The sequence below is a fragment of the Ictidomys tridecemlineatus genome, chromosome 6, assembly GCF_052094955.1.
Source record: "Ictidomys tridecemlineatus isolate mIctTri1 chromosome 6, mIctTri1.hap1, whole genome shotgun sequence".
Taxonomy (NCBI): domain Eukaryota; kingdom Metazoa; phylum Chordata; class Mammalia; order Rodentia; family Sciuridae; genus Ictidomys; species Ictidomys tridecemlineatus.
In genome coordinates, this window is record NC_135482.1 from 15,774,641 (window position 1) to 15,790,726 (window position 16,086).

At 54.3% G+C, this 16,086-nt stretch overlaps 1 protein-coding gene and 1 long non-coding RNA gene across 4 annotated transcripts in view; one reads left to right on the forward strand and one right to left on the reverse strand.

Moving 5' to 3' along the window:
- Positions 1–7,450: 7,450 nt before the first annotated feature.
- The window catches only part of Chst11 (carbohydrate sulfotransferase 11), a 176,931-nt gene continuing 168,295 nt past the window's right edge, over positions 7,451–16,086 (reverse strand). For both annotated transcript variants that reach the window (XM_021724470.3, XM_005322341.5), the window contains exon 3: positions 7,451–8,326. In XM_021724470.3, coding sequence (XP_021580145.1) covers positions 7,472–8,326 — 855 coding nt within the window. In that variant the 3' untranslated portion in view covers positions 7,451–7,471. The remainder of the gene's footprint in view (positions 8,327–16,086) is intronic.
- LOC144378558 (uncharacterized) lies at positions 9,575–15,980 on the forward strand. Of its 2 annotated transcripts, none has more exons than XR_013440349.1 (2): positions 9,575–14,315; positions 14,505–15,980. It is a non-coding gene; the product is annotated as an uncharacterized LOC144378558 (long non-coding RNA). The 2 variants fall into 2 exon arrangements; XR_013440348.1 differs by having other exon boundaries at positions 15,215–15,980.

Sequence of the window (16,086 nt, forward strand, 5' to 3'; positions counted from 1 at the left end):
AACCACTTAGCGAGGCCCTCAGCAAGTCAGCGAGACCCTGTCTCTAAATAAAAGACAAAACAGGGCCGGGGATGCGGCTCAGTGGCCAGGTGCCCTGAGTTCACTCTCCAGTACCTCCCTGCAGAAAGTGTACATTCATAAGCAAAAATTTCTGAGCCACCTGCAGTTGTGCTCCTGTACGGAGAAGCCCAGCCCCCTGAGGCCTCCTCCTGTGGTCAGAGTCCTTCCTTCAGGCCTTTCTTTCTCAGTCCTGTGGCCACTTTGGTTCCAGCCTGCAGCAGTTTCTGGATTGACCTAGCAGGGACAGGTCCCAGGCTGCCCAGCCCTGCAAGAGCACCCTGTGGCTTCTGGCAGGTCCGACCCACGGTCAGTACGAAGCCCTCGCTGTTCTCCCCTCTCGAGACGCTCCAGTGTCTTAAAAACAAACATTGAACAATAAAAAAAAAAAAGATTAATAGACTGTTTTTCATTCCAGTCTCTTGAATGTGGAACTGACGGGGCTGGGGGTCTGAGCCTCCATTCTCCTGGAGACCGTCGCAAGGAGGGGTCTACACTTTGCTTCCCATCTTCTCTTGGGTGGGAGGGGTGGGTACTGGGGATTGCACTCAGGGGCACTCAGCCACGGAGCCACACCCCCAGCCCTATTTGGTATTTTATTTGGAGACAGCGTCTCACCAAGTTGCTGAGCGCCTCGTTCTTGCCAAGGCTGGCTTTGAACTCGGGATCCTCCTGCCTCGGCCTCCCGAGCTGCTGGGATTACAAGTGGCAAGTGCCCCCGCGCCCCGACTCTTCCTTCCATCCTGATCTCGTTCAGGGAAGTCCCTGGACTCCTCTCTTGAGGCTGGCCTGACTCCGTGGCTCCCTTGACTGGCCAGGCCAGCTCTCGGAGTAAAGAGTGGGAGCCACAGAGGAGGCTCTGGGTGGACCCTCTGTCACCGCCAGAGGACTCAGAGGCCACCTAATGAAGTGGGCCCGGGGAGGTCCACAGGAGTTTAGGGGCCTGCATGACCTGTCACAGCTCCCTACTGTGTCTGTTTTTCACGAACTGCACACAAATTTTTAAAAGATGCTCCTTAAAAAAAAAAAAAAAATCAGAAGACCACAGATAGAGCCCCTTCCTTTTATTGTGCACAGGAGGAAACAGGACCCGGCACAGGACCTGGGCGGGGTCACCAGCAGCCTCCAAGGTGGGCGGACTGGGGCTGGTCACCTCCAGGGTGCCCGCGGATCCCCCCTGCGGCCTGGTGACCTCTATCCCTGTGTGTTCAGGAACCGTCTTGGCCAGCGTCGCGTTGCTTCACTCCCGTCCTCTGGCTGTCCTCTCGGTGGGTTGTCGCAGCTTGGGCAAGAGCTGGCCCTGACGAGGGCTGTGGCGGGAGAAGCTGGGCTTTCTCGCCTGCTCGTCTGTTTCTGGATGGTGCCTGTCATCGCAGACCAGACCTCTGTACGCGGCAGTGAGTGCAGGCAAGACGCCTTCCACTTCCTGGGTGTCATCCGGGATCCACTGGGGGCCCTGGCCACCGGCCAAGTGCGGGTCATGCTCAGATCTGTGCGTCCAGAGGGATTTCTGCAGAATTCTGGCCTCTGGGAAGCCCTGGGTTTCCCCCCGACAGTTCATGCCCCAAATGCACTCCCGGCTCCCGGCTGGTGGTTCCTGGACTTTTCGGAGATCAAGACTTTTTAAAAAAAATGTTCACAGTGACTTTGGAGAATGACATGAAGTTGCCGATATGTCAATTGCTTCCTAGTATCAATTAACGTCTAGCATCATGAAAGATCATTTATTTTATCACCAAAAGTGGAGGAAAGGCGTAACTTAGGGGAGCTCGTGCCAAGAGTGGGCACAGTGACGTCTTAGCTTGCGTTTGGCCTCCTCCTGTTCTGACCACTTGGTGAGGGACCATGACACTCTCACCCTCTGGCCATGTTCCGGGCCACAGCCTCCTCTGCCCTGGTCCTCTCTGCCGTGTCCGATGGGGGCACCTGTGAAGCCTTCGGAGACTGCAGAAAGTGTACATTCATAAGCAAAAATTTCTGAGCTACCTGCAGCCCTCTCCAAGCAGGCCACAGGGCGCTGGAGAGGGCCGAGTCCATCTTTGCTTCTCATGAACATTCAGTGACCCAAGTGAGACAGGGACAGGTCATGGCCAAGTTACATCCACTCACTGATTAAAAAAAGAAGTGTTTTCTGCCAATGCAGGTGACTAAGCCCTGTGGTCTGGGCATGTCCCCCAGATAGGACCAGAGAAGAATAGTCACCGAACAGGAACGAGTGGGAGCCAGACCACTGGGGGCGGGAGCGGCCAGGGAGTGGCCACATCAGAGAGCATGTCCGGCACGGATGAGAAGAGCCAGAGATCTCCGCACCCAGTGGAAGTGTTTAGTTAATGCACTTAAAGAAGTGAGAAGATAATGATAAACAACTGTGCGATTTCTTCTTTGAAAAAAATCTGACATTTGCCAACAGAGGTGAAAGATGCCTTCGTGTTTTGGATATAGCTGGGTGCACCCCCAAGGATTTGTGTGCTAGAAGCTGGGTCCCCAGGGTGGTGGTGCTGAGGTGGTGAACCCTTAAGAGGGCACCGAGCACACCCCCTGAAGGGATGAATGTTCTGGTAGAACGCTGGTGAGTTCCCAGGAGGCAGGCTCCTGAACTTCCCTTGCTGCCTGCCTCACCACCTGCATGCGATTGGCCCCCTTTCCATTTCTCTGTCATGTGGTGGTGATCCAGACAAAGGGGTCCTTGCTAGGCCACCAGTGCCATGACACTTGACCCTCCAGCCTCCAGAACCATGAGCCAAGTAAAACTCTTTATTAAGTCCCTACCTCAGGCATTTGGTTATAGCAACAGAAAACGGCCTAAGGCAGCACCCATGTGTGGAGCTGGAAGGTCTGTGAGGGCAGCAGACAAGGAACAGAACATCGAGGCTTCACGTGCAGGGTGGCAACCCCCTTGTGTAGGACCATGGAGTCACTTAGAGAGGTGTGATGATCAATGCCCAAAGCACAGGGTTGAAGACACACGGCCCTGGGTTTGAAATCTACGCCACTGAACCCTGGGAGTCTGCTGCTTTCTTTTCCATAGGAGTGCGGCACCACCCTATGGCAAGGCATCCCTCTCCAGGGAATGGAATGGAGAAAAGCTTCCATTCATCCACCAACCAGGATCGGGGTCCACGATGCTCTCTACCGTGGCCGGGTAGACGGCTGGAATCCACGTCTCCACCCTTTGATGCACATGAGCCGGGCCCCCCACGTGCTGGGGAGCCCAGCCCAGCCCGCCCCTACAGTCTTTTGTTAACGACCCATGAACAAACCATGCACAGAAAGACTTTTTTTTTCTTTCTTCAATTTAATTGAAGTTACTTAGAAAAATAATCAGGCTTGAATGGCTTTTCCTGGAGGAAGGTTCATGAACATTTCACGCTTTTGTTGGCAATGTGGAATTCAGCTTTCTTTAACAGTACAGGAAGACACGGGAGCGTTCTCTACAACAGGCCCTCTACTGCATACAGATATGTAAAAGGAAAAAATCACACCCCACAAAGATGTTAAATTATATGTCCATATGCTACACTGAGCATGCTCATAAAAAATACAGGCAGCCCCGTCTGTACCTAACAAAGAATAGAGACTGAAGTTCGCCTGTTCACAGCCAAGGGTCAAGCTGGTCCTGTTGGTTGTGCTGGGAAAGGCTGGGGCGTCTCTGGTGGTGGGGTTCAGGGAAGCAGTGTGGTCAGTCCTGCTGACATGGAGGTGGGGGAGGATGGGACCTGGTCACCAGGATTGCACAGGGCAGGGCAGGGCAGCTCAGCGTGTGTGTGTGTGTGTGTGTGTGTGTGTGTGTGTGTGTGTGTGAGTGCGCGCACACGCTCATGCATGCACGCAGGGAAGAACTGTCTAGGAAAGTTGCCAGGTTAGAAGAGGGACTTTTATAATCGTGGTCCCTTGCACTCTGTGTATGCTAGGGCCTTGCACTCTTTTTCTGGAGTTTTCTATAGCGTGGATTATACCACGTGCTTGCTCGCCTATTTCCGGGAGGCCTGGTTCTGCTAAGTTCCCACTGCCCTGAACCAGCAGGAGGGGAGGCGAGGCTCACCCACTGGGCAGGGAGGGGGGTCTCCTCTAAGACAGTCCGGGTTGTTGGGCTGCCCTTCTTCCCAGACCAGCTGGGGAGGGCAGTGGGGGGGGGGGTCTGGAGAGGCTGCAGGCACCAAACCCACGGCTGACAAAATCTCAAGTTCTCCAAGCAAAGGGACAGGTAAGCAGGAAGGTCCTCGTAAATCCAGCCTTGATGACACCTGGTTCTTAAAGCACAGCAGCCCCTTTGAAAAGTGGCCTGGAGCTGGGACACCGGCCCGCGCATTTCTCCAGCTTCGCATGCAATAGGAAGCATCTTAACACATTTTTTTAGGAAACACTGACTTTTGCTTCCCAGGCGCACTACACCCATGGATTTCTTTAGCCAAGGACACAGAATACGTTCTACATTCTGCAAAATGGTTGCATCAATTTTTGTTAAAAAAAAAAAGATTGATGTCATTAGAAAACAAAACGTGAACACAAAACAGACACAGAGAAAGAATTTCTCATTTCAGACATGACGCCTGGTCCCCTGAAGGACAATCTATCTCACTTAAGAGACAAAAGCCAATGAAAGGCCATCTGCACACGGCACCGAGCGAGCTTGCACGGGAAGGAAAGACAGAGGGTGCCAACACGGAAACCAATGTGGATTTCCATGAAAACCAGGGAAAAAAAGCACACAGTGAACAGCTGCAGGCTGTGGACTTGCCGAAGCCTCCACCAGGGTCGTCTGTTCCCATGGAACAACTGGAGGTAGGGCAGTGGGGCCCTCAGTGGCCTTATGCACTCTGCCCCACCCCTGCCCTTCCGTCCATACTACCCAAGACTTCCCTCCACTCTGGGGTGGTGCTGGCTGTCCGTGGTGGTGTCCAGGATTAGACCCCTTGTACTGAAGTCAGCATTTAATCCTCTGAGACTGGGAACCAGAGGGAGACTGGCACCATTTTGGTTTTGCTTGTTTGTTTTTGGAGGGGGGTAAAAGCAAAAACAAGGATCCAAGGGGGTTGATCCTTGCCAACCCTGGAGGGGCTGCCTGACCCCAACCGAAGCACCCTCTGCGGGACATCAGCTCTGGGAGTTAACATGCAAAATAGAGTCTCCTGGTCATGCCAAGTGCAGGAAATGCCCGACTCCCAGATGGTCTTGGGGTTCACCATGCACTTGACACGCCTTCTCCCAAGGACATATGACCACCAGCCTCATCTGCATCACATCAACTCAGTGTCCCAGAGAGCCCCTGTCGTGTAGAGCACGGGTTAGGACATGCAGCACGACCCGCTTCAACAGAAGCCCTATCTCTGAGGACACCGTCTCTCGCCTGGAAATAAAGTCCAGACCCTCAAATCTCGGGGACAGCCAAGGTCTGTCACTCTACTTGCTCAAACACACTGCATCGATCTCTGTCCACGAAGGGCAAAGTTGCTGTGCCCGTCACAAAGAGGAGAGAGCCCAGAAGACAAGAGATGTTTTATAAATAGCCTCAGCCACCTCCCTGGCACACCTCTCCCTCAAGTGAAACGAAATCGTTGAGATGCTGCTGCTGCTGCTGCTGCTGCTCACGGAGCTCGCTGTGAGCTTTACAGCACAACTTTAATAGTTTCTGAGAATAAATTATTCATTTCTGTTTAGAATATGCTCACCCCTTCACCCTATATTGCGTCAAAAACAAAAAGCAAAACTTACCCACACCCCATCCCACCCTCCCCTATTATTAGAACTATTATTATTATTTTTATTATTATTATTATTATATACAGTATCTGCTACCGACTCATTCACTAGCTGTAAGAGGGATGTGGCTCAAACTTCCACCGAGAAAGCGCTGGAAATGGCTGGAAATGAGAAGCAGGTTTGGATGTTAATGAGCAAAGAACAGGAGTGGCCAGCGGCCAGCCTTGCAGAGGAAAGGAGAGTGGATTAAGAGGGCGGGAGGCTGCCCTTGCCGCTCAGGCTTGGCAGTCACAGGATGGGGAGGGTGGGCGGGTCAGCACGTGCCCACACACAGCCCACCTCTGATCTTCACAAGGGGCACAAATGCCAGGCTGCTGCAAATCCCCAAGTGTGTACCAGGGCAGCGTAGAAGACACCTCCACCCAGGGATCTGGATGTTGGACGGGACATGGCGGGAGGAGGCACTTGAGGACCTTCTCCTCTCCTTACCCAACCAGACCTCGGCCACAGCACTCTTCCACACTGTGCCTGGAGAGTCCCTTCCGGGGCTTCAGGGCACAAAATAGGAAATATTTTTGCTATTTCTTGTGCTGGGTAATGACCTTAGATTACTCACTGAGTAGCCTGATCCAAGTGTGTGGTTTTCAAATTTGGGCCAGAGAAAAATGCAAATGTGTCGGGGTCACGGGCCTTCTAGAGTTACAAAGAGTCCAAACCCCACGTGAAGTCCGCGAGGATCAGGGGTCTGGTTAATTGTCGAGCTGGATGCTCTGTGTCCACGTAAAGCTTCTTGAGGGCTAGGTCTACTGGGTTTGTTCAACGCTCTGTCTGCAGGGCCGATACCTGAACCTAGAATAGTAGATGCTCCATAAATATTTGTTGGCTATAAAGCAACAGCTGCTTCACCTTCACCACAACCGGCGCTGCCAGTTAAAATTTTCTGTTAAAAAAAAAAAAAAGCCTATTCTATCAGGCTGCTAATTTTGGTGGAAAAAAAAATTGCTACAATCAGCTCTCTCCTTGGGTTTAAAAAAAAAGTCACATTTCTTTATTGCAAGGGACTTTGGGGTCGGTTGCATTGGGTTTGGAACTAGCCCCTTGGGAAGATGCCTCTGAGTGCAATAGTGACCCATTTCTCTCCAGCAGAACTTCAAGAACAGTGGCATCCACACGCATCACAAGGATTGTCACCAGACGACCCCATGAGAGGTTAGTGGGGAGAACACCAGTGCCCCCTCCACGAACTGTAGCAAGCAAAGCTGGAGCCATAGATTTCTTCAGGGGACCTCGGCATTCTGCTGCCAACAAGAAATCTATACAGAGACCGTGTTTAAATAACTATAAATAATATTAATCAGAACTCATGGAATGCACAAATCATCATGGAATTCACCAGGACACAAGGACACCTCTGAGACAGTGTTGCAGTATTCACTTCTGAAAGCAAGGACCAGCCACCCTCTTCCCCTGCTGAAGACGGCGGTCCCTCCCTTCGAAGGACCTTAAATAATTCTCACCATGCTGCTGGCAGCACGTTTCCCCACCGCAATATTAATTTACAAAATAACCCCATATCCATAGAATTCTTTTGACAAATAAAAATCTTAAATTAAAAAGCATGACTCTCTCTCCCTCTGCCCGCTCCCCTCCCCGGTGCCCACCCCACCCCGGGCCCTCCCCACCCCCACCGCACCCCACCGGGGGCCCCCCCCCCTCATTCCAGTTTCAGGTAGCTTGGCACTGAGTAATTGAACATTAAAAAGTCGAGTTTGTAGACTTCGTAGAGCTGCGTCTGGTGCTCGGAGCTGATGTTCTGGAAGAACTCGGTGGTCATCTCGTCCGTCGTTCGGGTGGACTTGGCGTAGGTGGGGAACTTGAGCGCGCCGCCGACGCCCGCCAGCTGCAGCACGTAGTTGGAGTCCTCCTCCAGGGTCTCGTACTTGCCCACGAGGTCGTAGCGGATGTGGCACGGGTGGCAGAGCGAGTGCACCGTCTGCCAGTGCTCGTTGAAGGGCTCCTCGCGCTGCGTGTGCGGGTCGATGAGGTAGGCGACGAACTCCTCGAAGCGCACGTCGTGGCCGCGGCGCAGCGCCTCCTGCGTGGCGTTCCTGCGCTGGCGCCGGATGATCTTGGTGCCGTAGCGCTTGTGGAAGGACGTGTTGTACTTCTGCGTGAACTTGTTGCGGTAGGCGGACACCAGCCTCTCGAAGGGCTCGCGCACGAACAGGAACTTGAGGTAGCTCTTGAGGCGGTGGTTGATCTCGGGGATGCTGTACTGGTTGAGCGTCTTGAGGTTGGCCGCCACGTGCGCCTCGCTCGCCGGGATGGCCATGGGGTCGCTGTACTTGCCCCGGCCCGTCAGGACCATCATGAGCCGCTTCCAGTTGGTGCACGCCACCTTGGGCACGTAGCAGTAGATGAGCTCGTGGTCCTCGTCCACCACCAGGTGCTTCAGGTCGTTGGGGGTCAGCACCCGCCGCTTGCGGCTCAGGGCGCTGTGGGCTCGGCACGTGTCGGTCACCTGGTCCCGCCTCATCTGGTGCAGGACGGCCGTGTTGGAGAGTTCCAGCTGCAGAGGGGACACAAGAGGGGGGACACAGGTCAGGGGGCGACTGGAATGTTTCCATTTGGCCACGTCCAAACACGCAGCTAGACCTCCCCGGGTGCGGGAAGGGCGTGGGGAGGCCCAACCTGTGTGGTCACAGTCTAGGACCAAGAGCTACGAGTCTCAATAGAGGGACACGTCTGTGCTCCTCTAAATTCCAGGAATAAAGGTTTCTCCCCAAGGACTGTCCATGCCCAGTCTGTGCCAGTTCTCTGGACTCGGAAGCAGGAGACCACCATGCCCTGTGTTCTGCCATCCTGGTCACTAGTACCCAGAGATTTGGGACCTGCTTAGAAGGATGACACCCTGTTGTAGGCTCAGAGCCATGACACCACCCCTGCTCTCCAGAGTGCGGGCTAGGCCCTTCTTTTACACAGAAAAGGAGTTGTTTGATGTGCTTCAAGTTAGGGACAACACCAGGCTGTGGAATGGCTGCAGGGGTCGCAGGTGACATGGGGTCCTGGTTTCTTCCTTGTCCCAAGAAGACTCCACACCATACCCGGGTCTGCTGACCTCCAGCTCCAGCACCAAGATGCTTTTCCAGCCCCATTCCTACCCCTGCCCTTCATCCCCGAAGGGCGCTCCTGGGAACCCGGGACCCACTTCCCCCTTTGTCCCAAGGATTCCCGGGCTGGTCCAGGGTGGTTAACAGGTGTGCATTCTTTTATGAAAGAAGAAAAAAGAAACCTAAGAGACATGGTCGGGAATCTCAAAGATCAATCTTGCCAGCTCTATAGTTTTGCCACAGGTCAGTCCCAGGTCACTGAATTCAATTAATATTTATTTTGAATAAAGAAACTCTGACCGTTGCAATTCCTGACTTGGTAGCAGATGTATCCATCACCGTAAGAGGAGCACCCATGGGCGACCTGGGCTGGTAGGCAATGCCACTAAGAAGAAAAAAGTCCTTCAAGGAAATGGAAAGAGCACGAGGAAAACAGGGCCCGTCAATTTTGCCGTTTGAATGGCTCAGGATAATTTTGAAGGCAGTGAAATTCCTAAGATGAGCGGAAGAATGAGGGGGTCCCCTCCCCCTTTTCTAGATCCCCAGGGAGGCTGTGCTCCAGCGTCCCGGCCGCAGAGGAGGGAACATGGACCCCAGACATTGGAGTCACTTTCCCTCCAATCCCTCCAACGGCAGAAGTGGAAAACCATTCAGTGGGGCTTTGAAATGTGGCATTTGTGGGTTTTTTCTCTTCCACAGCAGAGAAGGAGGCCAGGAGAGCACCTGCCACAGCCAGGTCACATGACCTCCCTCAGGGCGCCTGGGGCCAGAGAGCTTCTCAAACCTGAGCCACGAAAAGAGGAAACTCACCTGTGTTCAAGTCTTTAAAATCATGTTTTAATTTGTTTTTATGCGTTTTAGTTTTCAAACAATTTCAGAATAGTGTTGACTGGATTGGTTAAAAATACGTCGTCACTAAACTATGCACAAATATAAGACCGGGTATCCAGCTCCAAGACCAAAACCAAAGCAGACACTCAGATGAACGCCTCAGCACAGCGGCGGGGGCGGGGGGGGGTGCATTTTATGGGAACGGAGGTCCTGCGGGATCCTGTGGAACTCTCTGGGGGCTCTGGGCAGGCCCTTCCGGGCACAGAACCCCTGCTACTGTGCTGCGTGGCCACTAGGGTTCCGGCTCTCATTCCCACTTACTCCAGCACCCCTCAGCTGTGACTCCAGGTGCCTTTTTACTTGGTACAAGTACACCGACCACACGTTTTGTTCTCCACCCACTTCAATTAGCCAAAAATAATAAAATGGAGCCACCTAGTGCCACCAAACACCATCAGTGAACATGTGTGCCAGGGCATCCCGTGGCAGGACTAGGATGTCAGGGGGTGAGGCTGATAATCCAGAAATGCTTGAACTTTTTCAAAAGATTGTCATCAAAATAAAAAAACCTCACAAAATTCATAAAATCTTATACACAATTCCAGATTCCTAGAAATTCTGTGGATTCCTTGGAGCTTGTTTTAGGAATCCTGGATGAAGGGGAGCCCTGGACAGGTCACAGGGAAGACGGGACTCCTCTGCCATCACACCAAGATGGGCCAGGACAATCTCCATGTTCCTTCGTGGATAACAACACGTTAGAATTTGTGATGAGGAAAACTGCAATGTCCAAGGCATGCTGCTTCCATGTCCCCTGTCTGTAGACCCCTTTCTATATACCTGTCTATCAAGGAGCCACTGAGACATTCCCAGAGACCACAGAGCCTACAAAAGGGCCTTTCCTTCCTTCCACACCTGCGTCATTCTCTCCTGGGTCAATAATAACTATCGACGGGTTCTCGAGCTTTCGCGTGCGTGGAAGTCACATAAAGCAGTTTGCTGGATTCCGTTCCCAGAACTGATGAGTCAGCAGGTTGGGGACAGGACCTGAGACTCTGCAATTCCAGCAGGTTCCCAGCGTGTGAGTCTGCTAGGGCAGCCGGACCCCCGATTGGAGGGCTTCAAGGACAGAAGGCATTCTCCCACAGTTTCAGAGGCTGGAGTCCAAGATCAAGGCGCTGGGCAGGGCTGGTGTTCAGGGGGCTCCCTCCTTCACCCAAAGATGACGCCCATCTTCCTGCCTCTTCACACCCGCCCTTGATCAGGCCCCTCCGGGGTCTCCTCTTTTTCTGAGGATTAGAGTGCTGTCTGGACATTTTGGTTTTAGACGATCACCTCTTTAAAGACACCATCTCCAACCACAGTCGCATTCTGAGGGACTTTGGGGTTGAGAATTTGACATGAACTTGGGGCAAGGGGACCCAGTTCAACCCCTAACCCCAGCTGGTGCTGATGGTCCCGTCACCACACTTTGAGAACCACACTTAAACTCTGTGGAAATGACTGTAATCTACCACCTCTCACCCGTTTCAGCTCTTGTTAATTACAGCGCTCAGCATCCAGGTTCACCATCTGCTGCCAGGAGGCTCCCAGACGTTCCCCGGCCCCAGTCTCCAGCTCCGTTCATGCCCCTCTGATCTCCCCGAAGTACCCATTAGGTCAGGGGAGGCTGATTCTCGGAAACCGCGGACATGGCTCCCGGCTCTGGGCTGTGCCCTGTGATCTCCTTGCCATGTCTATTTTTAATTTGGACATTTAAAAAAGGCAACTATAATTACTTTAAGTACCAAATATAGAGGTTGTTGGACAAAGCCTTTAAAATTTTACTACCGTTTCATCTTAAAAGGAAGAAGAGCTGGTTTCCCTTGAGTTAAAACATCTCCTGTGATGTCTGCAACCTCCCTCAGATGCGAGACCCACGCACAAGGAAGAAGCATTGCTCATCTCAGTGCTCGGGTAGGAGAGAGGCAGGGGAAATGGAAATCCACAGAAACAGGCAACTCTGGAAGCTTCCAGTGACTGGGACTGTCCGAATCTGCCTTTCATGAGTGTTAGCTCAGGCGCAGCCTCAGCTTCTCTGAAAAATCTGAATATTTCTGATGCATTATTTCGTCTGTCATTGCAGAACTGGGGGAAGGAACAGAACCCGTTGAGCTGATTTGTTTGGAGCCTATTACATTTCCGTCTGGTCCAGCAATTCTTAAACTCAGGCAAAGGGCTGGTCACCAGGACTTACTGTGGAAACCACAGCTTCAGCAAGAGAGAGGCACACCTTTCCACAGCTACCATTTTATTGAGCACCTACTATGTTCCAGCCATTGTTAATCCTCACACTCTGTGAGGCAGGTATCACTCATATTCCCAACTTAGAGATGTGGCAACTGAAGCGGGGTGGGGGGCATGCTGGGGATATAGCTCAGTTGGTAGAGTGCTTGCCTGGCACGCACAAGGCCCTGGGTTCAATCCCCAACAAAACAAACAATCAAAAAAACAAAAAAAAATTGAGGCTGGGGTTCTAATCCAGGCAGACTGCACTCAGAGATCCTGCCCGAGGAGGTCTCCAGACCCAGCTGGGAGTTCCCGTCTCCAGGAGAGCCATGGGGCTGGGGGCTCAGCGCTGGTCGCTCACGGGGATCACAGGGGAACATTAGGCACTTCTGAGGCTCGGGTCTCACCCAGAGCAGATGGACTTGCTCCAGCTGTGGCCAGTTCTCTGGGATCCCAGGGCTGCCCTGGCAGGGAGGTCCAATGCCAGGGTGTAAAGTGGAGGCTTGGACTGAGCAGGATCAGTGTGTGATCCTGGGACGGTTTCATTGCACCTCACTGGGCTGGGATTGCCTGCGGCCACCGCCTGCAGCCTCTCCCGGTCACTCCAGGATGGAAGGACTTCCCGGCTGGAGCCCGATGCCCCAAAGCCAGGTGCCCCTGCTCAGCTCAAGGACCCCAGAGCCAACTAGAGATCAGCCAGGTGGAACCGGGGAGGCGCTGGCCATCCCCAAGTGCATCCAGAAAAACTCAGGGTCAGGGTGGCCATCAAGAGGAACCTCTGGTTGGTTGGGGTGGCCCACGCCTGTTAATCCCTGTGACTTGGGAGGCTGAGGCAGGAGGATCGCAAGTTCAAAGTCAGCCTCAGCAACTTATCAAGGCCCTAAGCAACTCAGAGACCCTGTCTCTAAATACAGTATTTAAAAAGGGCTGGGGATGTGGCTCAGTGATTAAGCGCTCCTGGGTTCAATCTCTGGTACCCCCCCCCCCGCAAAAAAAAAAAGAGAAACCTCTGGGGCCTCAGCTCTCCCCTCCCCTTCCCTGACCTCGGCCCCCACCTACTTCTGATCCACTTATCACAACTGACTGATTTTGCTGGTCGCTCCCTTCTGGATCTTGAAGAGGCCAGAGGGCAGGTTTATTTTTTAAACCGGGGCTTCCTATAGGCTACGCACATGTCTACCACGGAGTCACACCCCCAGCTCTGGAGTAGATACTTTTCATTTTGGGGTTCATTATTGTACTCCCAGTGCCCGGCACATAAAAGACACCATAAGATTCATCAAGGGAATGAAGGAAGGATCCAGTGCGGGGTGGCAGGTGTTGTGCAGGGTCCGAGGCTGCGAGGCTGCTGGGCTCTGGTGCCCACCCCTGCACCGGCTCTGCTCCCCCTCGGGCCTGGCACCCCGCCTGCAGCTGCAGCTTCGGGGCTCAGCACCAGCCCAGAGGTGGAGGCCGACGAGCCGCGGGTGCTCCTCAGATCCCAGTGAGCGGCCAGTGCTGAGCCCCGAGTGACTGCGGCAGCCCTGGAGGAGGGGAGGACCCTGGCACCGCCCACCATCTGGGGAGGCCAGGAGGAAGGAGGAAGGGAACCAAATGCTGGTCAGGGGCCCCCAGCGCTGCCCACGAGGGCGTGTGGCACGGGCTCCCTTCCGGCCGGCCAGGTGCAGCTGGAAGGGCCTGATTCACATCTCAGAGCCTCTGTTGGGGCTTCCGGAGGCCTGGGCAGGGTGCGGGAGGGGCGTCGGAACAGGAATGGGGCTGCTGCCAAGCTGGACTGGCTTCTGATGAATGGTGGCCTGCAACAGGGACAATGGCGGGGAAGGGACGCTGCTCTTGCGCTGCTTGCTGGGGAGGCTGGATTTCCTGGGAAATCTGAAGGCAGCGGGGCCGGCGGCGGTGCACCTGCCGGCCAGCTCTGGGCTCTGGGAAGTCACCGCTGGGCGGAGAGGGAGGAGGGCTTCCCCTCCCCCACGGAGATGGCCTTCCGGGGGGGGACACTCTGGGAAGACGGGCCCCCCAGGTTCTCCCGGAGCTTCCCCCTTGAACCAGCTGGCTTGGATGGCTCTGCTCCCAGCGTATTCTGTGGACATTTGGCCTGAGTCACTCGACCCCTCAGCCTTAGTTTCCCCATCTGCAAACTGGGCACGGTAAGAGTAGTACTCCTCAGGGTTGTTTTAAGGATTGAGAACCCACAGGGAAGGCACGTAGCACAGTACCCGGGACACAGCGAGCGCTCAGGAAGTGGTAACTGTCGTCAACCTCACGGCGGGTCGCTTGTCAGTGGCTGGCAGGACGGCCAGCTGGTCACTCTGCCTTCTGCCTGGCAGCGGCTCTCAATCTGCAGCAGAGGTAAGAAACACAGCGGGCTGGGGGGACAGTGTGGGTGCTCAGAGGCCACCTGAGCAGGTCAGCTGGGTGGGGGCAAGGTGCACGGCCTGGACCGAAGCCTGGTAGTGATCCCGCCACTCCCATCGTGGGGCTGGTGGCCTCTGTTCCACCCTGAGGACCGCTGACGTAGCCCTGCGTTTTCCCGAGCAGGCTCTGCGGTTAATGTCAAATACATCTGTCATCCTACAAAACGCCCGGTTCACGGAGATTCAGTGTCTTGCTGACGGAGGAGACAGACAGGTGTGACGGCAGGCCCTTGATGGGCAGCTGTTAAGGAGATGGAGGTCTACGGAGCAGTGCTCCAGCCACGGGACGGCGAAGCATGATGGGACTTAGGAGGGATGGGCTACGGGTGAGAGGTACCCCAAAGGCTGATTTATTTCTTAATAAAGGAGCAAGTTTCAATGACACCCCACTTCCCCACTGTCCTAAAGGGACATGGGAGCCACTCTCTGGGCTTTCATTTTTGCGTGGTGTGTATTCCTGGTGAGGGGACGGGAGCCTTTTGCGGAGTAGAGAGGAGGTGCCAGCTCTGAAGTTGGGGCTCTAAAGCCTCACGCTTCTCGAACCCCTCTTCTCCACCCTTGGCGATCGCAACCTAAGCCCCCAGGGCCATCTCCCCGCCATCACCCAGGCCCCTTTATCTCAGGCTCTCTGAGACGCCAGTCCCCATCAACAGTGTGAGTTCAACTCACTTCCAGCCTCTGAGGCTGCTGGGGTGGGGGCCGGCATCTTGTGGGTTCCAGACCAAAGGTACCCAATCCTGGCAGGATTCACAGGGCAGTTAGCTCTCTGCCTACCATGAATGTCTTTAGTACTAAGATCTGTCTGTCCACTCATGGCCTTTTTCCTTTTTCAAGAAGGACGGCCCAGGTACAGTCCCAATGGCAGCGTGGCAGAAGGCCACCAACCACGGAGTGCTATAGGGACGAGCCCAACGGAAGAAGCCCAGCTTCTGAAGGCCAGGACGAGGACCTCTGGACGCCCACCCAGCACAGGCAAGGTCACAGACGTGGACCTGGGCCCACAGAGGGATAAGACACCACGAGTTCAGGACATCCGAGGCGTGAAGACCCCTCTGCCTGTGTGGCCCGGAACACAGAGCTTCAGGTTGGAAATGCCTTTGCCACACCCATTCCCCGCCGGCTTCTTCAGACGGCCAGCTGAGGCCCTGAGACGGGCACTCGCCCACTTGCGTCCAGGAGCCACAGGGCTAGGACTGGAGCCCGGGCTTCTGCCTTTGTGTGGGTGCAGCTGCGAGGTACAGAGGGAAGAGGGGTCTTCTTGCTCCGTCTCCCCAGCAGGCCCAGCAGTGGGGGGGATGGGTCCCCGGACAGAGCGAGGGCAGGCCGGCCTGGGACCTGCTCCACTGCCACTACAGAGCCATCAGTGTGGTGGTGCCAGGACCAGGCCGTGTGCTGGAAAGGACACCCTGGCCACCTCCCGCCAACCAAGAGGAGCATTGTGACTGCATACACGAGGAGCCACAGTCAGTGGGAATTCTGAATCCAAGCAGGAGCAAGTGACCTAGTTTATCATCCAGAATAAGGAACAAGGGCGAGGCTCCCCTGCACTGGCCCAATTTGGGGCGCTCATTTTAAAAAGTGAAGCAAGAACTGGGGAAAATCTTTTTTTCTTTTTTAAGCTCAACGACCCTGTTTGGGCAAGTGGGAGAAATGCATTGATTTCAAGATACAATTTTTACAGAGAATCAGCCTCTCCCCAACCCACG